Source organism: Sipha flava, unplaced genomic scaffold (genome assembly GCF_003268045.1).
Source record: "Sipha flava isolate LNK unplaced genomic scaffold, YSA_version1 73_pilon_pilon, whole genome shotgun sequence".
Classification (NCBI taxonomy): Eukaryota; Metazoa; Arthropoda; class Insecta; order Hemiptera; family Aphididae; genus Sipha; species Sipha flava.
Genome location: NW_020273613.1, coordinates 2,310,942 through 2,338,170, shown reverse-complemented (window position 1 = coordinate 2,338,170; position 27,229 = coordinate 2,310,942). Strand labels below are relative to the sequence as shown.

At 31.1% G+C, this 27,229-nt stretch overlaps 2 protein-coding genes across 6 annotated transcripts in view; one reads left to right on the top strand and one right to left on the bottom strand.

Annotated features, from left to right (window-relative positions):
- Positions 1-692, top strand: part of LOC112692311 (unconventional myosin-XVIIIa-like) — a 40,075-nt gene extending 39,383 nt beyond the window's left edge. For 2 of the 4 annotated variants that reach the window (XM_025566938.1, XM_025566939.1), the window contains one exon: positions 284-692. In XM_025566938.1, coding sequence (XP_025422723.1) covers positions 284-307 — 24 coding nt within the window. In that variant the 3' untranslated portion in view covers positions 308-692. The remainder of the gene's footprint in view (positions 1-283) is intronic. The other 2 variants (XM_025566940.1, XM_025566941.1) reach the window with 2 other exon arrangements.
- A 6,396-nt stretch (positions 693-7,088) lies between these two features.
- Positions 7,089-27,229, bottom strand: part of LOC112692359 (Fanconi anemia group J protein homolog) — a 47,232-nt gene continuing 27,091 nt past the window's right edge. The window contains exons 3-14 of one of the 2 annotated variants that reach the window (XM_025567009.1): positions 26,250-26,381; positions 15,908-16,041; positions 15,700-15,830; positions 14,904-14,999; positions 14,717-14,834; positions 11,883-12,137; positions 11,549-11,722; positions 11,267-11,428; positions 10,872-11,189; positions 9,320-9,985; positions 7,441-7,692; positions 7,089-7,372 (exon numbers count right to left, since the gene is read on the bottom strand). In XM_025567009.1, coding sequence (XP_025422794.1) covers positions 7,286-7,372; positions 7,441-7,692; positions 9,320-9,985; positions 10,872-11,189; positions 11,267-11,428; positions 11,549-11,722; positions 11,883-12,137; positions 14,717-14,834; positions 14,904-14,999; positions 15,700-15,830; positions 15,908-16,041; positions 26,250-26,381 — 2,525 coding nt within the window. In that variant the 3' untranslated portion in view covers positions 7,089-7,285. Of the gene's footprint in view, positions 7,373-7,440; positions 7,693-9,261; positions 9,986-10,871; positions 11,190-11,266; positions 11,429-11,548; positions 11,723-11,882; positions 12,138-14,716; positions 14,835-14,903; positions 15,000-15,699; positions 15,831-15,907; positions 16,042-26,249; positions 26,382-27,229 lie in introns of those variants that run through there. The other variant, XM_025567011.1, reaches the window with a different exon arrangement.

Sequence of the window (27,229 nt, the reverse complement as noted above, 5' to 3'; positions counted from 1 at the left end):
ATATCATATGACTACCATCCCTACCCTGATCAATGAGAACATAAGCATTTTTAGTTATTACGTGCGAATATTAATCTAGTTCGTATTTTAATACGGATTTAGTTCGGCCAGTGATGAAAACTCAGGGTTAAAAAACTTATGAAATTTAGTGGGACGAGTAAATTAAATATGAGTTTTTGTAGTTTTTCAAAGAAAGTTTTCGAAATCTGATCGTTGGATTTTTTTCGGACCTCAATATGTTTTTCTATAAGAGTTGTAATTTTTTTTTAATTTTTTTTTTTAGAACATGGATGCTGCAAATAATTGATGAACATTGAATTTCCTGATGAGTTTTCACCTAAGTATTACTTAAATACCAGTTTTATTTTAAATTGTGTTTGTAAACAGTTACTTAATTGTAAACTTTATCTTTATAATTATTATTATTATTATTACTATTTAAATTAATGACTAAGACTCATGATAAACATATAATTGTGATTTTTGACCTCCCTGTAGCTCTCTGTACTATGTTGTTTTATATATATATATATATATATTCTCCCTTTTCCCAGTGTCTTCCACCATTCGGAGGGTCGAACGCACTCACCAGCAAACCATTATTCGTTAACCGTCCACCGACGCAATATCATATAATTTTTCTTTTTTAATTTATTATTTTTTTCGTTCACTCATTTATTTATTTATATATATATATTATATATATATTTTTTTTGTATTGAGTCTACGACGTTTATATTGTATTATTTTATGTAATAAAATGTTATAATTTTTTTTTTTCTTAAAATACTTTCCTACTTGTATCCTATAAACGGTAGGTATGGCTTGTTTATCTGCCGCCAAACCCCGAACTACCCGTAGCACCACCGTTGTTTGCTCGACCGACATTCCTGCTGTAGAACAACGCCTATAAGAACATGCTTCATTCGTGCTATTAATAAAGACTAACGCACTTGTATGTGCGAGCTCGGAACATATTTATGCAAAATCAGCCTCGTCGAAATGGATCATTCTGAAATCGATTTTTAACAAAAAACTGTTTTTATTTCCAATGGGTCTGTGAGCTGGTAAAAGAAAATCCCTAATAGATCTGGATCAAAGGTTCACAACCTTTTGAGGTAAATGCCCCCTTTCATACTATTTTATACTGTCACGCCTCCTCAACATAATAAGATTTAATTATTTTTAGTAAATATATATATATATATATATATTTTCTTCTCTTCTTGTATTCAACCTTATGATCGATTTAACATGCTCTCCACTCTTCCCTGATTCCAGCTACCCGCTTTAGTTCCATGTTTCATGTTCCATGCTTGACAAATTAAGTTCTTGGACATTATTGGTCTCTCTTACCTTCAATTTTTCCTTCTATTATTCTATAAACTATTTTATGTTTGTGCTTGAATATGTGACCAATCATGTTTCATCCTCTTTGAGAATTTTATGAAGCGTTTCCTCACTCGAAAATTCATATATTGCACCATAAAAAATTTTTCTTATTTACGAAAGCTAAATTTGCCTATGCTATTCTGGATATTATTCCTATGATTCTGCTGCCTTGGTTAAATGAGCTGCCTAATTATTTAAAATATTCCACTTTTTCAAGTAGCCGATTTCCTGCTTGGATATTTATTCTACTGATTCGGTCTAATTTTTAGCAATCAAAATCATACCTTCTTTGCTGTTTATCGGATAAATATGATAATATAAAAATCAATGAAGTTGTTTTGAATAAATAACAAATTGATTTATAAGGAAAATAATATTATTATTTAAAATTATTAGAACAAATTATATTAGGTACCTATATTATATTCACTTTCTTAAATATTAAATTTTAAATTTATTCTTATGAAGTAGATACTTAAATATAAATAATCAAAAATAACGTTTTCATGTTAAGTTACTTTTTAAAAATTTTCATGCCTCCCTTGAAGTTTTATCATGTGACCTATGGGAGGGGGGCACGCCCTACAGATTGAGAACCGCTGATCTAGATGACGAACAGCGAGCTACCGCCGCGGTGGATACTCGTTTGCGCACATATTAATATATTTTTTAAATTTACGGTAGCTAGTTAGCGCACAAAATTGTGAACAATGAAAACTAGCTATTAGGTACAATTTTGGATGTACAGGATGTTAGTTACTCTAAAAGTATTACGTTTGTTTTTCAATCGTAGTTTCCCATCAGGTTAAGATAAAGTTTATTTAGATAGATGCAAAAAAATAAAATTTTATTAAAAAATACTCGAAAAATGATTTTGGGATTGGAAGGTGGCTTACATAATTCTTTGGTTCATCATATTTAAACCCAAATTATGTTCCAGACGCATTTACTAAAATAATTTCATGAGCGCCATGTAATAATAAATATGGATTTTTGGGACTATATACTAAAAAAAAAATATATTGATTTTAGTGCTAATTTTTGGCCAGAATTATGAGCTAGTGTACTAGACAATAACTCAAAAATAACGATCGGAGTTGAACATTTTCTCGTACTTCAATAGTCAGTTTTATACCTCCCGTCCTTACTAAGTTATTTGATTATTAATAGAAATTCAAATCAATATTGATTTAAAAATGAATTAATTGAAAAAAAAAACAATGAAAACATCCGTAGAAGAGAAGTATTAAAAAACAAAATTATATTCAGATTACAAACTTAAAAAAATTGACATTTTAACATTTTTAATGCAAAAGCGTACCAATAAATAATAAATATGTAGGTACTTCATTTTAAACTATATAAATAAATTATTTTATAGACAATAAATATATTTCAAAGACTATTTGTTCTATTTATTGTTAATTATATTATTTATTTAATTATGTTAATGACTTGGTTGTAAAAATGATTGTAATTGTGATAAAAATTATTTATTTTTTAATCGAAAAAATTGTAAATAATGACTTAAGAGACTTAAGTGATAAATGAAATAGCTCAAACAACATCTTTAAACTTTCCAGCCTATGTTATCAGAATATGATTGAACAATGTTAGGCCTTATAAAGGTCCAAAGAAAATATCTTAAGAGTATAATAATTTTTCACCATCAGTAATGAAAAATTTTAAAACTTGGAGAGATACGCAAGTTATGTACACCTCATTCGTGGTTAAGTTTCTCCGAAAAAAGGTCTTTATTGTTCATAAATTGTGCGCAAACGAGTTGTTTTTTTGTGCAATTGAGTTGCAGCCTTCGTGGCAATGTCGTTGAACTCACTTTGCTATCTGACAGATTACCAAATCTCTGTAAATACTCTGAATTAATTAATGTAAATATGTTACGTGTTTGTCAATTTCAACAATCCTCTAAAACGGCTGGTACCGAATTCCGTCCCGGGCCCCCTATGGTTCCATTACTGAAGACCGAATTCCGTCCCGGAGGCGGAGCAACTATGTCTGAATTCCGTCCTACTACCTGTAACTATGATATATTTGGCAGTAATATTTTCCTTCTCATTTTCTCCAGGCTTAGGACTGGCAGCTTTGCTGGCATGTTTAAAAATGTAAAATCCGGCAAAACAGCCTTATTTATTTACTATTGACATACGGAGCAAAAAAAACTCCACTTACAGTATATGCCATTTATGTATAAATATGACAGTCATATAAGTATTTTAATAAATTTAAGAGTATAAGTATAATATATGTTATGTGTAATTAGTATTTAAATTATTTATTATTTAAATAATTTTTTTTTTTTAATTATTATTTTTTAGATTTGAAATAGGCTGGTAAAACTTAGACGACACCTGACTTTGGTATACACAATACATAGTATATAAATCGTTTACGTTTTTATTGCGAATAATTGCGATAATACAAAAAAACGATACGCGTGATGTCAGGTGAAGCCTCTTGAAGTTCTATAAAATTGAACTTATATTAATACCGTCCAAGACTAGACGGGACGGAATTCGGACATAGTTTATCCACCCCCGGGACGGAATTCAGACGTAGTTGCTCCGTCTCCGGGACGGAATTCGGTCATTTTCAGCAACCCGGGACGGAATTCGGCGATTGCCTCTAAAACAGTGTGTTATAACTTATTAAATATTAGTATTGTTATTCATATGTTCGTTGAGTATAAATTGTTTTTTGTTCATTAGTGGAAATAAATCATCTATCTGACATTATAGATATGTGTGTATATAAATTCGACCAATGAGATATCGTTAAAAAAAGTGTAATAATAAATAAAAATGTGTTTAAACTTGAATATTTCGTCGTATTATAGAGAAAAAAATTATGCACACGTTATGCATATGATTACTTACCTATAGTGAAAGTGTTTGTTGGTTTTAATCTAAAGATTACCTATCCAAACTTTTGGCTCCCTTTTTTAATATTCAACGATGCAGCGAGAGATTATACTAACTCATTGAATTCCTGTTTTGAATTCGCTTTCACGAACGCAAAATTTAAGTAAAAGCGAGTATAGACTTTTCAATAAAGTGAAATATAAAGTAATACGTGGACCCGAAACGACAAATATCCATAATATTTTTTTGGCCAGTTAAAAATAAAATTTTATTGATAAATAATGTTTAACATTATAATATGCTATAATAATTATAACAAAAAATAGATGTTAATTATTAACATCTATTTTTATTTTTTATTTTATTTGTATAAAGATTAGTGTTTTTCGTTGTAATTAATAGGTTATCTTATTATTTTCAAGTAATTGCATTGTTTGTAACCAACTTGATATTCTGATCAATAACTCATTGAGGTCAGAGTGTGTGACCGTAATTTATTTCAGTTTTAATTTCTTTTAAGTATAATTTATAGTTGAGTGACGATCTGTAATATACTATATTTTACCGTACTTACTAGTTTTTAGACGTTATACTAGTATTTTCGAGTTTTGCTGATTGTTCTGTTTTTTCTTATCATTGTATAATATCCATCAAAACCAGTTAAGTATATTGTTTTTTGGGCGGGTCGGCAATTCATGGAGAGATGGGTGCTGAGTTGTCTTCACATATCATCAAAGTTTTAACCCTATCAATCTTCAGTTACTCTGATCCCAGTTAGGTAGAACTTGTACTTTTGTGACAAAATTTTCTTTGCTTTTTTTTTCAGTTGTTCAAAACTTTCGAACAACTTTCCATCAGTACAAATAAATTATTGCACTAAAAGTACATAGGCTAGAATCGTGTTCGAAATAATTTCTACTTCATTTTGCATAGTATGCAGGATATTTTAAAAATGCAAACGTATAAATGATAAGACATTTCACTTCTAACATAAATTATGACACAACAGTATGTTATAAGTTTATGAATATTGAAAACCGTAACAAGCGGAAATACGAGGGACTGTGGAAGACCGGTTTGCGACTTATGTTGTATGAGTAGCAATAACTGCGAACGTATCGGCGTTTACGAGTTGAGGAGTCCCCGAGACCCTCATTTAGTCTAGTCAGGTTCCAGTGTTTTCAGGTAATAAACCAATTGGATTTGACGATATTACAAGTACTATTTTAGTTGAGTCCATACAAAAAGAAAAATTTTCCTTCCCATTTTTACAGACTTAAGACTGTCAGTGATCTATAAATTAGAAAACAGGACAAAATTAATTTTTTTTTTTTAAGTTCCTTATAAATGGTATTTTATGATTATGTTACTATTTATACTAAAATATAGATACATTTAATATTGGAGTTAAAGACTAAAACATTAGGTATACACATAGATATACACATGACAGAGGACATTTGAGATTTAATTTTTAATTACAAATTATAAAATCTCATAAAAGGCGCCGGGTCCTGAGCTGTCCCTTCTGCCCTGTCCTTCCACAAACGTTTAGTTCATCTGAGGTTAGTATATATCAGTATCATAGTTTTAAAGCAAAGTGGGGCAGTGCCTCAGGTTTCTAGAGCATAGGGGGACTTAGACATTTTTGAGACTATTATGTTTTCTTAAAATAATTGACAATATTGAAGTATTTACAGTAAATTCGCAAATCATACATGATAATTCCAGTTACATTCAGTATTAAAATAGAATAATTTTTGCAGTATGTTTTTCGTAGTAATAAACTGCATGTAGGTACTTTTTACTTAGTATATCTATAAATTATCCGTCAATTATTTTTTATTTAGTTTCCTAAAAAGTATATTCACATTTAAAAAAATAAAACCATGTGCATCCTTTGAATTTTTGTATAAAAATAATATTAATTAGACAAACTAGCATATTTACTGGGCTTTACTTTTCTTACGCTTCTGGTACATTTTATTTATACGTATGGTAACATTATAGCATGAACAACAACATAAAATAAATTTATAAATTTAACACATTTTAGATATACTGCTTAATAACATTTGAATTATAATTATAAATTCACATCCAAGTTAGAAATCCAATGGTACCATGAAATGCACGTTTTGAACACTCAGATATTATGCACTCGATTGTCTAAGATTCCGTGACGCAATCACACGCTGAAGTTGCAGAAAGTCCCCATCTGTGCATCATATATATACACCGTTCATGTCCGGTTCTGAGTCTAGTTAGAGTAGACCATTTTTTACGAGGTAGTTTTGTCCTTTTGTAGTGTCTGAGACATCACATATAATATGATGTCTGTCAAGATTAACCTTGTTCAAATTAATCTTCCAACATTTTTCGACTAGGAAATTATGATCACCAAGTTCAATGATGGAATCCGAAATTTGAGTTTCTTAGTCGGTCACCCCTGGTACAAATACCGATAAACATAAACCGACTACTAATATTTATTTTTTCATAAATTAATGCATTTTCTACTTTCAATCAAATTAAATTCGTAAGACACATTGATTAAACGTGCTATGTACTTTTATGAAAAATGTATACACGTTTTCGTAATAGACTTAGAATATTTTTTTAGGAATAATGGAAACTTTATTGTAATACAACTAGGAAATTGAAATGACAACTGCCATGAGATAAAACAAAAAAATATTCGAGTGTATCAATAATAATAAATGAAATAAACACTTAAATGATATAAGTGTACAAACACCGATGTAAGCGCATTTGACGGTATGAAAAGAAAACGGGTTAGAAATAATAACACAAAACTGTGCTGAACATATATTACCAATTAAACTTTATTACTTATATAATAGAAAAATTAAAACATAATGTTTAACGAACATGAGAGTTGAATAGATGTGGTACATTTAAGTAATTCGGGCCGGTGCATAAGAATATATAATAACCGTTATAAGACAACATGGCGGTGTTTTGTCATAAGTTTTCGGGTACATTAACCGATATTATGCAACGTCATCGGATCGCAGTCTCGACTCGACGAAATCGTTGAGCTTGGACAGGGTTTCGGCCCACGTACTGTTGTGTTCGACCTGAAAACATTGACGTTAATAAAATCGCGTCGCACCGATTATTTTAATTTCACTCCCTTCTTAATTACCCTTCCTCTTATCCATTTCGATAGTCCGGTCAGGTTCTTGGGCTGCGAGTACCTGCTGTCCACCAATAGAATCGCGCCCCAATCGTTCTTGTGTCTGATGCAACGGCCCAGCGCCTGGTTCAGCGCTCTGTAGGCCTGTATCTGGTACCATTCCCAGCCGGGCAACAGGCCTTTGTTCTTGTGGTGCTGGTCGTTGTAGTATTTTTTGTGGCTCACAGCTACGTCCTTATAGTTGGGAAACGGAATGCCGACCTAAAACACGAAACACGACACTAAAAATCAACAAACCGATACGAACGCGAGCGTCGAACGAAACGCCGGGATAACGTAGGTACGCAGTCCAGCACCTACAATCGATATACTACAATTATATAATCGATGTACAGTGTATTTCAAAATGATTTTAGTAGAATATAATTATTGTTCCTCTAGCTCGTGGTAAACGAAGCACCAACCAATCTGAACCAATCAATTTGAACAGTAGGGTTATCGAGTATTTATCGATTACTCAGCGGGATTTCTGACAAAATCTGAACATTGAACCTCCACAGCCCAAAGTATTCGTAGATCGGTGTAACACGTTTCCACCAAATAAGATAAAATACCTATACTTTTCATGAGTTTTTCGGATTGATGTAAAATATATATAAATATACACACAATATAATTAATGTATATTGTACATTTATCGTATTTAATTGTATGTTATCAAACTTATGCATGCACTTTTATGTCCATTAACCATTATAATATCTAAATAGTCAAATACTTTATGAACAAGTGAAAAGATGGCATAGTTTAAATAGTGCATTACAACTGCATGTGTGTTAAAATAAAACGTAAATTTTAAAATTTATAATTCTATGATGGCTAAAATTATCGAAAGTAAACGCCGAAATAAAACAGCTAGTACTAAACAACTTTAAATTTTTTATTGGATCAGTTAACAAATATCAACTAAATATGTATATAGTTACAATTTACATAACTAAGGTATCATATATCATAATATATTACTTTTTCATCTTTTTATATCTGACCATTTTTTTAAATAAAATTTAACATTTTCCAACCTATATTGTATATATTATATAATGCCTTTACATTTATTGAATTAATAGTATATGTTAAATAAAGTTATTTCTGTGCTATAGCTTTTAATTTAAGCGTAGTATACAATTGTTTTGGTAAAAACGTGGTCAATATCTTATTTGGTGGAAACGGATATTAGTGGAAAAGGGAATGATACACTTTTGGTGGAAACAGGTATTGGTGGAAAAGGGAAACGTCTACTTTTGGTGGAAACGGGTATTGCCCTCGAAGATGACATAAAACCTTCCAGGAAACCGGTTGCTTATGGGAAGAGAAGCCATAAGGTCGACCAAGACCTTCAAATGAAAATGTTGAACAAATTCAACAAAGTTCCGTAAGAAGTCTGCAGAAATCAGTTCGTCGTGCACGCAGAGCTATTCGAAAGACTACAGTTTGGCGCGTTTTGCTGAAATATTAACCGTGCGAAATTCGTTTGTTGCAAGCTGTCCACGACAGCGATACGCAAAGAAAGCTTTGTTCTGTTTTTGAGCAGTGCGAAGGGGTAGAACAGTTTTCCTATCGTATCATTTTAAACGTTATACTTAAAATTTAATGTAATCAGCACTCTGAACATTTGTAAATATTATTCGTAAGACTTAACGTAATTGGTCAACTCGTAATACTTGTCCTAACCCGATCGTTCAAATTTCACAATAGATAAAATTTTCGAAATCGGACGAATCATTTTGAAACACACACTTAATATCGATATGTACACGATCGACATACGATACGATAGCATTACGATGATCGCAAAGGACTTGCGTAGTTCACATAATGCACTCACGGCGACCACTGCCCTCGCGTTATTGTCGGAAAAGTCCAACCCTTCGCTGATCTTGCCGCGGTAAACGGCCACGAACAGTGCACCGGTGAGACCGCCGCGGCGGCCGCCGGGCGCGGACGCCCTCTTGACGGCCGCGTAGTACTTGGTCATCAGGTCCTCCAGCTGGTCACCGCGCCGCGGCTCGCACATGACCGCCTTGGTGCGCTTCAGGTCCTTCAGCAGCCCGGTGATCTGCCACCGGGCGAACAGTTTATCCATCAGCACGTACGACGGCATGAAGCACAGCACCCCGTACGGAACGGTCTCGCACACGTTCTTCAGCACCAGGCCCATCTCGTCCTGAAACCCGTACGTGCCCGTGTTCTGGTACTGGCAGTTCAGGTCCACGCGGTTCGGGCCGCCGTTCACCGACGTCACCCAGCACTGGTCCGGCTTGATCACGTGGTTGGCCTCTAGCGTGATGGGGAACTGCGACCCGAGCTCAGACTGGAACGAGTTCATCGGCGACAGGGTGCCCGACGTGAGGATTATGCACCGAGCCGTCGACGTCAGCTCGTGGAACACGGCCGCGGGGTTCAGGCACAGGAAATTGACGGTATTGGTCCACACAGTGCGCGATTCGCTCGACTGCTGCGAACTGTTCAGCCAACCCGCTATGCCGGACGTCTGCAACGAGATTACCACATGTATCATCGAGCACCAGAAACTGTATTTTATGTGCGCGAGCGTTTTATAGGTTAGGTAAGACGCCCCCGGTACACAAGTAGTTATACTGTCCGTTTGTTGCGCGTACACCGTCGGACGATCATGTTCGTATACGTCAGGGATAGGCAACTTAAAGTTACTAGAGGGCCAAATTTTAGAAAATTAAAATCTAGCGGGCCACAGCATAAAAAACAAAACAATAAAAAAAAAAGGTTAATTAAAATATGAATTTTAATTAGAATTTATATACACGGAAATAATAAATTCAACACATACGACACGAATGATACGAAGAAAATAATATAGTTAATTAGTGCGGTACAAACAGCTATGGTTGAAAGCTATGCGTAAACATACATATGACATTTAGATATTTAACTATGTTTAATACCAGATAACAATTATTATATCGATAATATATATTATAGATGATAAACTTTAAAATAGTAGGATATAATTTGAAAATATAGCACGGACCAGATAAAAATGCCCGTTACCCACCCCTGGGATGCGTTATACGTTCACTTACAGTCGAGTGCTCGTCTACGTAAAACCACAACTACTCCTAAGCTTTTAGTAGTTCACCGAGCCGTAAAATACAATGTAAAACGGCCTGCAAACGCAGGACCAGCCCCCTCCCTCCCGATTACGGAAAAATCACTGAAATTCCACACCTATACTGTCGATAAGTTATCGATACGAAGGCGTACCGTATAATGGTCGGGCGACAGTACTTTTTAACAGCTCAACATATAGTTTTTTTCCTTCCGTCAAACTTCCGAAATGTCATGCATTATAATTAAATAATGAAATATATTTTACGGTTATTAAAAAAAATAGGATTTACATTTCGATCTGCGTGTTCAAATTTCTTCATCTGCATTATCCTTTCGAGGGAAACCTGATAGTCACTTTTATAGTCGTCATCGAACAGCAAACAAAATACCGTGATAATCGACGTCAGAATGTTTTTAGTCGCATTCGTAATAGAATCTTCGTACGGATTTCCTTGCGAAAAACCGTTATCCTTCACCAAATTCTCGACTTTTGATTCGTCTTTATCGGTTTTTGTGTCGTCCAATTTTGCTCCATCCATTAAGTCTTTGCCGATGTCTTGTTCGTCATTTTCTTTTCCTTCGTCGGCCATCACGGTTTCACAATGCTTCTAAAAAATGAATCAATTGGGCGCCGTAATAAAAAAAAATAACCGATAAAACTGTTACGAGTATCGCATGTACACACTTTGAATTTTTCGAAGGCTTCTGAACCTATTCCGAATTCATTGAAACTCGCCGTAGTGGACATGCCGGACCACGAAATAACACCGCGATCATAATCGTCAAAAGATTTGATTTCGGTAGACTTTTGGTCTATCCATTTCGACATGTCCGACAAGTATTGAGCCTGCAGAGAATCAATTCAAATCAATTTGTTATGCATAATTTATACGCTGACGAAAACGCACGCGTATGGTAGTTATAACTGCAAAGGCGTGCAGCGGATATGTAAACTATGTATACTCACTATGGCCGAGTAAGAAGTCGAATTGTTGCCAATTTTGGACAATTTTTCGCAGTCCATTTTCGCTAAGTTCAAATTCGTCTGCTCTAGTCTCAGGCTAGCAGCGGAGCGGCATTGATCCTCGATGTTGTGAGCTTCGTCGACGATGATCACGTGACCTTTTAACTGTAAGTTCATCTTGAAAAAAAAATAAATAATCCCATTGTAATCGATGCACATATTAATGATCAACAACAAAACGAGTGTGACATTATGGTTTTATGTTATAAGCGATGGTGTGTGGGTGAGTATACAATGTACGTCTAATGTATAGATTTATTATACGTCCAAGACTTACCGTGCCTCTAATGACCGGATCAATGACATAATTGTAAGGGCAAAAAACTATTTCAGCGGTTTTGAGCAACACCCGTGAACCGTAGTACGGACAAGATCTCTTTTCTATGCCTAATTTCACAATATCTTCGATGTCCCAAACGGACGACACGCCGTAATTAGACAGTTGACTGTACGTGCTTATTTTTAAGCCGCCGTTATCGTGATAAACACACTTTTCAATATCTCTTCTAAACTTTAATGAATTTCTAAATCTCTGAAAGCCATAAACCAATCAAATTATCCAGTCATCATGAAAACAAAAAATGTATTACAGAAAATCTAATAATAACTATAAAGCTGTATATAATACACAGTACAAAAGACAAAACATGTTAGAATGTTAAGCGAATTACAATAATATACTATTGAATATATATTTTCTACCGAACCTATAGGTTTTATAATTTATATTTATTTTTTATAACATTAATTTTTTTTCACAAATACTCGAATGTATTTTTAAGTAATTTTATACTTTATCTACAAAATCTGATTTTTTACCAAATATTCATAATAAATTCATATTAATGCGACAAATAGTAAGAAACGCCAATTAGATCACGAATAAGATTTATTATGACCATATATAGGCCAGTGACTCTCATCCTTTTTTCATTCATGTCACCTTTAGCCACTAGAATCAAACACCGCATCACCCTAATATCAAAATAATAAATAATCTTAACTGTGTATTTTAGAATAATTTTTGAAATAACAAAAAAATAAATAAAAAAATATGGTTCACAGAAAAATAATAAGTGCACCTACAATTTATTGAGTTGCAGGGTTCAATAAACATTGATATTTTAAAGTTTAAATTTGTGAATTAAAAAAAATATTATTGATTCGTATAAAAACTGATGAGAAATTGGGCCATGGTGATTTTTACAAAGTTGAGGAAATCGAGGGCTGGTGGTGGAAAGACCGAGTCTTATGTTGTCTTCTTATGTTGTAGAGCCATAATATACTATAATAATACTACATATCTAGCGACTGCAAAATAACTAACGACCCCGGTTAAGTCGATAAAATAATCGATAATGCCGCTGCTGATAATTTCGCGTTAATAATAATACTGTACGTGTTTATCGGATCTAAATAATAAATATAAATAATAATAATAATAAATACAAACTTAAAGGTATGCTATTACCATGACAGTTGTGGTAATAATATGATTTTATTAAAATTAATTATTTTTTTATTTTTTTCCCTTTCCCGTGGAGATTTTAATATCACCCTTACACTGTATCCATGTCACCCTTAGGTGAAATGTAACCCCAGTTGAGAACCACTTATATAGGCACATATTTAAAAATAGTTTTCACCAAAGATTTATTTCGTTTGTTACATAAGTACTTTTTAAAAACGAAAAAATCTGATATTTAGTAAAATGATAAAATGATTAAAAAAAAAAAAATGTATATAAGGTAATATTTATATTAGATTTAATTGTAATTACGAGTAAGTATATTTTTTCAAGCTACCAGTGATCAGTTTTTAATTAAAAAAATTCTTCAAACATACCTACCTTTTTACATAATACACAGATACGATTTATACTTGTAGTTCAATTTTACATAATGCTTTTATTTATTATTTAATATTTTATTTTTATTAGGGTTTCCTTTTTAATTAATATTATAAAACAGCATAATTCAATATTAATTTTAAAAAATCTTATGGTAGGTACATTTAAACATCAGTAAAAACGGTAACATATCATAATCCCACGAATGTTTATACAGTTTATGCTAATTAACTAGAAAGCGTACTTATTTTTATACGCATGTTTAAGTATATGTACAAGAGTAATTTGTATAGTTTACTATATGCGTGTAACTTGTAATTGGTTATTAAAGTTTCTCTCATCCTCTTTATTTATTTATTTTTTTTAATGTGATAATTTTTTAAAGCGTTGCAGCAGAACGTTTATGTATTTATCAGCGCAAACCTTTGTATATAACTCATGAAATGTAACGATTAGAAATGAAATCCACCCATAATAAAAGATTAATTCAAATTATTTTCTCTATCAAACGACATTAAAAACTACTCAAAACCCGCAATATAATATACTATTCAACTCTTGAATTTAAAACATTTATAGTATGGATATACACGTAACGTTGGTTGAATTTGCATACACTAAACAACACGTACGCGCTACACGAGTAGTGAATGTGCGGTTACAATTATTTTCTCACGATTTCAATCGTACTATATTAATTTGTGCAGTACTTCTTTAAATTGTATTAACCAACACTAAGTAATGACATCCTTTTATCATCTCACTTTAATAATATTATTGAGTTTTAAATAGTCTAGTCAAATTGTGTGATTCTTTCGTGATACGGTTTGATTTTGTTATATTTATTACTATTTGATACAAATGATAATTAAAAACTATTATTATTACAACGGTAAGAACGCACATGTACACCGAAGCGAATACCGAACCATCCCATAATGTTTTCCATTAATAAAAATCCGCCAGCGTATATGTGTTTGTGATGATGAAATTAGATACGGTGTGCATTTTATTGCGCATTCAATTGTCAATGCCCAACCAGTGTTTGTTTACAATGGCCAAGAAGGATTCAATGTACATACATGTTTTGTTAAACCGGTTACAATTATAGGTTCGGGTTTCGTTTCCATTTCAACTGTAATGTATTTTTTTTCTTCTTTTTTATTGTATTGTATAAAACATTTGTGTACGCGGAGTACAGACCCACATAATATACATCAACGAAAAATAATCGTAACACAATAAGTGATCAGCACACTTACCGCTTTGGGATCCAATAGATCTCTGCACAATTCAGTTTTCGATTTGTACGTTATATCAGGGTAGAACAAATTTGAGTCCTGAATGCACGTGAGTTCACGACTTGCTAAAACACAACTCCTATGACAAAAAATAAAAACAAATACATATACAAATTATTTCAATATTTATACTTTAATTTTAGCTCACCTGACATGGTTGAAACTAGTTCTTTGTAATTCTTTTATTACTTGTTCAATTTGTTTATGAGTTCTCGTACAAAAAAATATCACTGGAACAACCAGCCTACAAATAAAAAACAATTTTTTTTATTAAATTATAATAAAAGGGAGCAAGATTTAAAAAATAAGCCTTCTTATATAACGGCTTATTAAACATCTGACATTTGTTCTAAATACAATTTTTTAAAAAGAAACAATTGTTTAAAGAAATTTGTTTTTACCAAAAATATAATTTTTATAAACGTATGTAAATAGTTATCGGCGAATAAAGACGGTTCTGTTCAATTTTCATGATCATTTAATACATTCAGTTATTAAATTTAAATAGGTAGTACCAGAAATTAAAAATGCTACGCCCATGAATAAATTAATCTAACACAATTATCAGAAAGTCATTAACTGAAAATACCTGTTAGTTTTATTATTTGGTTTTAGGATAGTTTTAATTTAATTTATGCATACCATTTTGTTAGAGTAAGTGTAAATAACAATACTATACGTTACACTTAGATAAATTAATAATACAAATTTTAGATTAAATTTAATTGGTGAAATTTTGATAATTAAATTAAATTTTTGAGAGTTTTGATGTGTTTTTTTTTACCTAGAAAAACATAGTGTATACTTTTATATAGAGCAAATAAAAGTATTAGAAAAAAATCAACATTTTTACTGACGAACTGATAAGAAAGAACAATACAAAATTGCATACAAATCAATATGTAGGTGTGTATTATATAAATATGCTTGACACAATATCTCACTTTGGTTTTTTTGGGATTTTAGATTCAGCTTGATGTGTTATATGATTTTCGTCTTCGTCTTCGGTCATCAAACTGTTATCAGTACTATCATTGGTCATTATTGAATCGTCATTCGACTTGTTCTTATTATCCTATATATATATACAAAGAGTAAACGTTCAATAATATTCGTGGCTTGTTTTATACCCATTAACAATAATACACTTACGAAATAATGGCTTCTATTCATTTTTCTCTTTTTCCCAGGTTGTTTAAATATGGACATTTCCTCGTCCGAATCATCATCATCGATATCGTTGACCAATGACCATCCTTTACTTTTAGCCGAAGAAATGTTTGTTCCTGCGAAAAAAGAAAATATAAAAATATAAAATATTCATAAGGCGAAGACGTCCGGTTTTATAATTGAATGCGAGATCAAGGACAAGAGGATATCATCTGATGATAGCCAACTTTTCGTTTGTGTGTAAACGGATTCGAGCTTATCCGGAGCGGATATTATGCACCATACACTGGATGCGTCCTGCGGGGATATTATTAATCGCGTTTTCCTTCCCCATTTATTTTTAATAATGACAAAACGGAGGGTTTCGTAAAATCCTTTTGTGAAAAGCCCCCAAGGGAGGATATTTGCCTGATAGGAGTTATAATAAGAACTTTCTCTCTTATTTCTTTTATTTTTTTACTTTATTCGCTTCGGTTAAAATAGAACAAAGAAAATATGACGACGTCGTCGAATAACAACGTGATAACAGGATATACGCCGCAGTCGTAACCAATAAACGTATAAAATACATACGAACATTTTTTTATTTTAATTAACTTAGAACTAACTCTGTACAGATACTTTTCTGGAAATAAGATGTACTCGTACTATACACACAAAACACAACTCATTAGAACTATTTAAAACGAGGTCAAATTCGAGATTATTATCAATCTTTCAACAGATAAAATATAAATCCAAGAGAGAAGATTATATATTATGTATCTAATAATAACGTATTATATTTATTTGATAGAATTATATTAAATTGACGATATGTTTTTTCATATTTTCAGAATCAATATGAAATCTTTCATAATCTATAATTTTCGTCACTTTGACTTATTTTCTATAATCTTGTATACATAATGTTTACGATATTATATTATAATATATGTAGGGTTGTGTCTATTTACATAAAAGGCATTCATAATTGTTGAAGTCCACATCATTCAATTATATAATAACACATGATTGAAAAACTTATCGTAAATTATTAGTTAACAATTATTAAATAATAAAATTAAAATACTGTGTTGGACTTAAAATAAAATTTGTCTACTTATTATTTAATTAAATATATCTAGTTATTCAAATATAAGTTTCAAATACTGAAGTTTAATACCTTAACGGTAAAAGTACAATTTTATTTGATACAATGTTTTTGAAAGTTATAATTTACACATTTTTTTCAAGACAAAAAAATATTATTCGCGTACACTTGTGAAGATGATATGGTACACTATACGAGTACACGGTTTATGTATTCAATATCCTTCTAAAAATATTTTGATTAAGGAGTCCAAGTGCTTTAGAAGGTTTACTTTCTTAATTACTTTCTTCATTACCATAAAATAATGTTTAGTATTTAATGGTTTCTTAAGATTAATCCTCGGGTTGCACATTGTTGAATTAAAATTGTTTGTAGACTCTTGAGCATTGACTATAAAGCTACAAGGACATTTGGTATTAAGTTTATATATAAACTTAATACTTTTACGTATATATATATACGTATGTACGTGAAGGAAGTAAATACTTATTATTTTTTAACAAAATACAATTCCTTTTTTTTTTGTTTTCACATCACAGCTTTGCATAGTAAATGAGAATGAAAGTCGTAGTTTAATTCTTTAAAAAATTATTTCAAATTAATATTTTTTACAACGTATAACAATGTAATTTTTTTATAACCATAACGTTCACTGAAGAATTTTTGAGTGAAAAATTAACTAAAATAATTTTAAAAAAATAATACAAAATATTTTTTTATTATTAAAAAACAGGCAAAATCTGTTCATAACTAGAATAGATTTTAATAATATAACCAATATGTTCCTTTGAATTATATGTGCATGAATATACAACAATAAATACAATGTATTTATTTTGTTAAGACAGAAATACCTGTTAAAAATTGTTGTTCATTTCGAGTGCGTATAGCGTATAAAAATAAACTTAAAATACTTACAAACAACAATACACACATAATACAATTGTATTAATGTACGCATATAATACAATTACACCGAACTTCACTACCAGGTGTTGTTTAAACAATAGCCCAAATAAATTGGATGGGTTTTTAATGAGAATTTTTCGTCAAGTATTTTAAGTGTGCGAATAAGTAGTTATGGGTTTAGATATTCACAACACAGCTATCGATATTATTATATATTATAAACTAATATGAGACCTAAGAACGAATCGAGAAACGAGATAATCGAATAATAAATGTATAAGGGCTATAATTACGTTTGCCAAAAATATATTTTAATCGAGAATGATTTATCACATAATATACTCGATAAATGCCCAACGTAGTAAATTATTGACGAAAATGTTTTGCAACTGTTTAAACCTACTATTTTGTTCGTTAAAATCCATGTTCAATACGTATTATTTGTGATAAATAAATTTTGTTTTTTACTGACTAAGTACTACTAAGCAGTTGTGGATACAACTAGACGGACACGAAAAACGAATAAAAAATTGAAATAAGGTGGGTTTTATTTTATTTTTTTAATATGGTCACTTTATGTACACCTTGTAGAGTACACATGTGTACAACACGGTCGTCGGAGGAGTGGCACTTTGTTTTCTAGACAATTTTAATTAATCGACGACTACGTAACGTTTGTACATACGAATCACGGGACATATTTACGAGTCAAGCCCAAATCGTGCAGTATGGGTCCAGATATAGCCACCAGTAGTAGTGTCCTACAGCGATTATGTTTAATACAGAAAACGAGTTAACGAAATTATGCGGTATTGTCGGTTTCAAGTGAAACGAATAAAACAAAAATAAATCTGAACAATTTTTTTTTTGCCCGAACTGATAAAAATTCGGATTACAAAATGCTGGTACAAATACGCAGAATATAAAAATTCTCTTGTCTGTGATCATACTTCATAATTTCGCAACGTGAAATCCACTGCGTAAAACGAAGATATCCGTGAAACGCAAAAATATAGGCCCGAGTGGTAAGTACCGAATCGGATAATCTCACAGGGGCCAATTTTATTCATAACCAAACTCGGTGAACACACTGCACATCCAATAGTTGAAATAGATGGACCATTTACGACTAAAACAAAGTTTTTGTTTAGGGTCAGTATACCAATTGCGCTTGTATTCAAATTTGCTTATATTCAGATATAAACGTTTTATTTTTTCATCTAATTTCATCAACATAAACAGGAATTAACACGTATATTGCAATAAATAATAAGGAACAAGATAAATATATTTCAAATAGAGTATATTCATCAAAAAAGTTAACAATCAATTCTGCAATTGAGAAATACAAAACTGGTAAAATTTCCAGAAAATAATTTTTTTTAAATCTGTGTGTTATTATGATCGTAAAAAATTTAAATGTGAATTATAATGTAATTGATATAATTTTGAATAACTGACGATCAAAAAATAACTTGTTTAATGGAAGTAGAAAAAAATGTTGTATTCATATTATGGGTGTCTGTAAATTGCGGCCTGGGTATATTTTTGTACATATGCCTACCTTAATACTTTTTATTCACACGCAAATTATATCTAAGGCTTTTTTTCGCAAAATTTATATTTTCCTTCCCATTTTTCAGACTTAAGATCGACAATTTAATTGTGATCTTTAAAACTATCTATACAAATATTATTGTCATAAAATTAAAAAATTAATATATTTACACATTTTAGCTGTGCAATACCAATATAATGTATAGCAATTGGTGAAAACGAAATTTAAAACCATCAAATATTTCTTTTTTATTAAATCCAAAAAAATACTCATTTAAATTAACTGTAGAGCAACGTAAAAACTCGTACGTAAGAGCTTTGATCAACTACACTTTGGCTGCTAGTAATATTAAGTGAGCAAATTATCATGAACATCGATCAATATAAAATATAACATTAATATTTATCTTAAAATTGTAAAACCGGAAATCGGAATATCGTAGGCCGCAATTCACGTACATTTAAAATATACCCGGTATGCAATTTCCAAATATTTTACTGTACAGGGGCCGCAATTTATTCAATCCGATATTAATGGCGGCAGAAAATCGGTGTTTTCGTTTATGATATCCAACTAATTAGTTTCCCTTAGGTATTGTAAAATGTATTGAACACAATTGGTACAAAAAAAAAAAAAAAATAATTTTAAGCGCAATCGATGAACTGCGGTAGTAGATATACAACCGGCTGGACTCCGTGCGTAACGATGGATAAATAATTACGAAAACCAATTCGTTTTGAATTTCATCGAATACAACAGACATTATGATGACCACGGTGACGGTGCAGGTTAGCAACGGTATACCCCGATATATACCCTGAAACGACCCGTGACGTGTAACGGCTGCCGCGGGGTCACGTACCTATTTATTATTCGTCCATATCCGCGTAGGTGGTCGCACTGCGATCGGTCGGAAGCGGTCGCGCGCGAGATTCGCGGACGAGGTCTACGGGACGATGACGACGACAGGGACGCGGGTGGCAAGGTGAAGGGCACACCATGGTGACGGGGGCGTCGGCGGCGAACACGCTACGCAATCGATCGCCGGCCATTTTATCGTCGTTACACGGCGGCGCCACCGGACTTGGACGCGCGTCCGGCCCGGCGCGTTTTTATTGGACGCCGCGACCAACGACGACACGTCCGCCGCGCCGCGAGTGCACCTAGCCGTCCGCGTCGCCGAACCGTTGCCAAGGGATACGCCGCTGCCGCTTTATTCACACTTGAAATATAAATCGCTCTCCTCGCGCCGCCGCATCCCTCCATCCGCGCTGTTTCCAACCCCATGCGCCGTTACGCCCGAAGCCGCGCTTTTTCACTCTCTCTCTCTCATTCTCGCCCACTCCAGCACAGCTATCTTCCCGCGATAGCAGCAACAGCGCCTGCCGCCACCACGCGACCTACACCGTTGTATTAACGTGCATCAACTACCCTCGCGCAACCACTCCACCCCGGTCGACGACCGAATATAAAAGACGCCTCGAGTATATATTTATACATATATACATTATACGGAGAAGAGGAAAGTAAAAATGCCATTTCTTCCCGGTTTGATACAGAGTTTATGAAACGTGTACTGGTCTCCGCGGCATTTACACGGTACCTTTATAAATATGTTCTAAACGTTCACACTTCGAGTTGGGTATTATAAACAGAAAACTTTATGTACGCGATTAATTTGAACTTTGACGGGAACAATCGTTATCCTTATCAAGGTTTTCTTCTAAATGAAAAGGTGCAATATGTACTATGTCTACCACGATTACCAAATAATACCTGGTCTACACTATATCATTGACGTAACATATAGTATGAAAATGTATTGAGGCGATTTGATTTATGTAAATAGTGTACATATCTATTTTTAGTTTATATATATATTAATTACTTACTAATTAATTTTAACGGCGAAAAAAAAATTCTGAATTTAATTTAAAGAGCTTTTCGGGTAAATTTTAGCCAACGAAATTTTATTGTAATCGATTTTTAACACATTGGTGATTAAGTATTACAAAAAAATCAAAATTTATTTTGGAATGTTTCGTACAAAGAATAAAATACTTTGCGAATAGTTTATACTTGGAAATGGATTCAAATTCGTCGTAAAATCTATTTTAGATTGACTTTATTGCCTTTGTCTAAATTTTATACATTACATATTATAAAATGTTAGGAAAAAAAATTAAAAAAGTGAAAAAAATTGATCTAAAATGTACAAATTCAAATTAGTTTTTAAAATCTTTATCACATAAAATGATCAATCGGCTTTTTGGAAATAGAAAATGTCTAAGTTCCTATGTTGTGTGTGTCATAGAAAATTAATAAATTAACTATTCAATACTACAGAAAAGATAATAGAAATTATGAGAAAAGTTTAACTGATTGTGTTCAAGTCCAACAGTTAAATAGTAAATAAAACATAATAGTTACTAATATTTACATCTAACTAGATTATGAATGTATTATATTAAAAAAACGACAGTATACTTTGTTTTTAATAGTAAACAGTTTATACAGTCAAAATCCAGAAATTATTTCTATTGTATTTTAGAAATTATAATGGGTGCTTTATCGAGTTGAAAAATATAATCGTTTAATAGTTACCTTTTTTTATTCAGCTTAAAACGCTAATATGATCAAATATGAACATGAATGAATAAATATGAATGGCTATACAAGCATCAGTTTTAGAGAACCAACCCTCTGCGAAATAAACTCAGAAATCCTAGTGAATTTTATTGTTACATTAATTTGAGTTCGGGAGCATTTGACCGTCTACTCCGTAATTCTATTGTTAAAGATCAGCCAACGTCTAAAGGAAAGGATAATGGAGAAACGATATGCTGCATGTGAACATGAACGTAATCGTATCTCATTTATTTCGTCAAAAGAAACCGCGACCGATGCTACGACGCCAGGAATACAACTGGTACAAGGTGTTTTGTAAAAAAAGTTGTCGACTCTCTTTTGTTTTCGCTCTCAAAGAAATGAAAAGGATTTTGCATATTCTAAGGAAGCCGATTAACTTGATTTTGTTTGCGGGGTTTTGAAATGCAAAGTCACGAGTGCCGCCGAAACGTAAAAAAAAAACAAAAGAAATTACGCACGCTATTAAGGTACAATAGAAATAGTTAATGGCGGGTAAAAAAAAATAGTCGGCACATCATCAATGGTTTATTAAAATAATTTAAGTAAACATTTTGAGACTAATATTGCTTTATTTTTTTATATAATTTATGATACATAAAATATTAGATATTATACAGTGAATGTAATTAAAATGTAATAATTTTCAAGGATAAATAATGAATATTTGTGAAATTATTATTATTTTAAAATTACTAATTTAAATCCATTAATGTTATTTATTATTAATTATATCATACTATTGAGTAATTTACTTAAAAAAATTAAGGATATCGAAAACCTGTAGAAAAAATTAAAACTTTTAATAATATACCTATTGTTATGTAATATAAATACATTTTAATAACGGTATTTTTACAATATAATTGTCAAGTAGTTAATATTTTTGGTTTAAGCAATATATATATAGCAATAATAAAATTATGAATGAATAATAATCTATATCTATATATAACTCAAATATTACTCACTCTTTAATAAAAATAAAGCCAAAACTACAATATCTATTCATTTGAAATTTTGAGAGAATTTACTTACTACTTACTACTGTGTGTAGGTGAAATATAAAATATTTTTTTCGAAATCACAATTTTAATATTCAAAAAAACAGTTTTAGGCACTGAGCGGAATATATAGTTACTAAGGACTCGTTTTATTTTGTTTAATATGTTCATTTTAATAGTAACTGATTAATTTATGTACATCGTATAAGTAAATTAATTGTATAGGTATATAAATAAAAGGATAAAATGATTGATGCAGCAATGCATAGCCTAAACCGCTAGGTCTAGAGTTTTGAAATATTGCACAGAGGTTCCTCTAACAATATAGACAAGCATTAAGATAGGATTTTTTTTAAAATTCAAATCTAATGCGTTTTATTTAATATATTCATCCCTTAAGGGCGATGAAACTACATTTTTAAAAAAAAAATTGTGGGTAAAATTTCCTATTTACTTGGTGAGTGTATAGTTATAGTTTACATATTATTGGGCTTATACAGTTTACTTGTTAATATATATATGTATGTATGTAAACCGAATACCACCCACTCACTTATTGAACATTGTTATATCTCCAAAGCAACAGATCGTATAAACTTCAAATTTGACAAAGTGGTTCCACTAACACTCCAGATGTGCAAGGATTTTTCATAATTCAACCTCTAAGGGGGTGAAAAAAGGTAAAAAAAATAAAACACAATGGTAAATATACGAAAATTCGTTTAATCGAAAATTCTAAAACTATCACTATGAAACTTTGTGAGAAGTCTTGTTTAATAATGTAAAGACAACACAAAAAAGGATATTTATGTTACATCTCAAAAATGACAAAATTTATAAACTTAAAATTTCATATAAAGTTTCTCTAATACTTTAGACGTGCAATAAGAAGGGATTTTAAAAACATATTGACATTGGCAAAGACGGTTTCATGATGCAAAACCGGGCGATTCAACTTACAACCAAAACTACCCCATACCGATTCATTTGAATCGTTTGTTTTGTAACTAACAGTTAAACCATACAAGGCTTTAAATAGGTAATGTAAAGTAATATTTAAAAAGTATGTCCCGGATAACATTATGTCGTACGAACCCGGATAATTCAGCTAGTATACGAAGTAATATAAATAAATAAAACTAAATATTATTATACTATAATAAATGACAATTATGTGCTTTTTCTGCTTAATTTTTTTTTAAATCAAATAATATATTTTTTTTTAAATTAAAATAGCAAAATATTTACCTGGTTAGTTCGGGTGATTAAGCTACTCGTATTTTATAATAGTAAGAATAATAATAGTAACCATATATTTATTTTTATTTTTTGTTCAAAGTAATCATTTTAATTTTGATTAGAAAGTGTATTCATCATACTTCACTAGAGATATAGCTTTTCAATTTGAAGCATTAATTTCATGATATAAAAATATAAATACGAGCACATGTATGTATATAGAAAATAATATTTTCTAGTCTAAAATTTGTGTATAGATATATAATACAAAATTATAGAATCAATAGGTTATACACTTAACTGTCGCTTCTATGCATGTATAATAATATAATATTTGTATAATATATAATTTTTGTAATATATATATATATATGTTTTTTCATATTTGAACACGTCATTTGCATTGTATACGTAATATATATATACTATGTTCTTTACCCCAGTGATATTAAGCTCAACACAAGGCGCTTTTTTCGAAATGAGTAGTTACGCGCGCGCTGAAAGGACAAAAGAGATTTGCAGCATGCAGCCGTATAATTTAACAAGTTTTCAACCCCGATGGTATCCTCAGGCGCTTTTCAACACACGCACGCACGTGTACATGCGTTTGCACAGACACAGACACGCGCGAGCCCACACATACTACACCTCAAATACACGCACACGCGCCCGCGTATTACATGTACATACAACAAGTGAAATGTGTGTAAAGTTGTAAGGCTTGCTGACACCATTGTCTGAAGGTGTCCTAAGTCCAGTTGCCATGGAAATCGGCGACGGAGCTCGGCGGAACGGCAGCCAGTGTGATAATAGCAACGCCTTTCCACATCCGTTGCCTTGGATACGCCCTTTTTTTCTCTCTTTTTGACGGTCATCGCGGTGCTATGCTCGTTATTTTTCACCATCATTTGCCCAAAGCTAACAACGAAGTTTCCGGATAAATCGTACACAGCAAATACCCGTGTAAATATTTACTTGAAATAAATATAGGTATACACCTAGCTATACACCAATAATGTGTATATGTATACATTGTGTACTCACTCTAAACACGCGCGTTTTTCTACATTAATAATTTATCGTGGAAAAAGTATTCCTGAAAAACCAAACGCTGTTCAGACCATGGACACAATAAATAAGTTAAAAAAAAATAATGAAGCTAATAATAATAGTGGAAACAAAAAAATTGTTACATGAGCCACATTTAATTGGTCTTTAGTATTCGGTAAGTATTTTTATCATCACAATATTGATTATAGTCGATACTCATTAAATATTATGAAGTAAATATAGGTACGATTATGATATGTCTATAATGTTATACAGCTTTATGATTCCAATATCTAAAGTCAATCTACATAACTTATTTTAATATAAAAATATATAAATACACCAAGTTCATATTAAAAGTGTCATGTACAAAAGTAAATTAAAATTCGACATTCGAACAAGCTATACAAATTATATGAATCCTATAGTGTGGCAAATAAAATTATGAATTTGTGAACCAAATAAATGATCAATCTTTTTATATACATTTATACTTCTATAAAATTATAAATAGTTTTTATTAATGCTTTATTCACTAATATTTACTAATCAAACACTATGAATAATAAGTAATGCTACCGATTTCATTGAGTTCAAAGTAATCAATGATAACCATATTAAATTAAATGAAAAAATCACACTGGACGATTTTTAGAATAATGCGTCTATTGAAAATAAAATGCACATTCTTAATTTGTGTTGATTTAAATTAATATATAGTTAACAACAAACATGGGATATACGTATAGATTATATTGAGTTATGAAAATCAATATAAACTGAGAAACTTATAACTGAACGCATAGCTTATATAATTACACGTACCTGCCGGTTTCTTTTCTGGGGTTTTTTGTTGTTTCTGTTGTTTCTCCTTTAGTTGTTTTTTTTGCTGTTCTTTTAATTGCCATTCTAAAATTTTCTGTTGAAACTCTTCTTCTATTAGTTTGCCTAAACGTTCTGAAAATAAGAAGCAAAACATAATTATTTTTAAAATAAAAAAATATCTGAATATAAGAACATCATAGGTAGTTATTGTGATAAAGTATAACAATATATTAAGACATCTACGGATTGGTCTATTTATTTATTTGATTTTTATTCAAATATATAATTTATATTATGTTCATGGCATATAAACAGAGAACTGATGATACATAGGTTTTAAAAATGAAACCGAAAGAGAAACATTAAAATAAAACAATTTAAATATTTTAGATGATATGTATTTAATAAATACAAAAAAAAAAAATTATCATCGATCAATATTTCAAATCTTAAAATATTGAATATTCTTAATTATTTTTAAAAATCTCTTTATAGTAATCATGTATATTTTTACATAATAATTACAGCTATATATTATGTAATATACGAATAAGATATGATAACAATTTGTTAAAATAATAATATTAAATATATAAGAAAAATATATTTCTAGAAAAATAAGTGTCATCAAATGTTATTTATCATATCGTTTACAAAAATTAAAATGTACTTATGTTACTTTCATTAGTTTACTATTGTTTTATAACATTAAGTATTATAAATAAAAACAGAAATCAGAGTTTCATTTAAATATTATTAAATCTTGAATCAAGTATAATTTTTTATCCAAATAAAAGATAAATGATGAAGTAGCTGCATTATATGCAGGGAAAAATATGAAAAAATTTGCTAAAAAATGTTTAATGGCTGTCGTCACAATATATATCTAACAACTGGTTTTAATTAATAAACACACATGGGTACATTTATATGCACACACACACACACACACACACACACACACACACACACACACACAC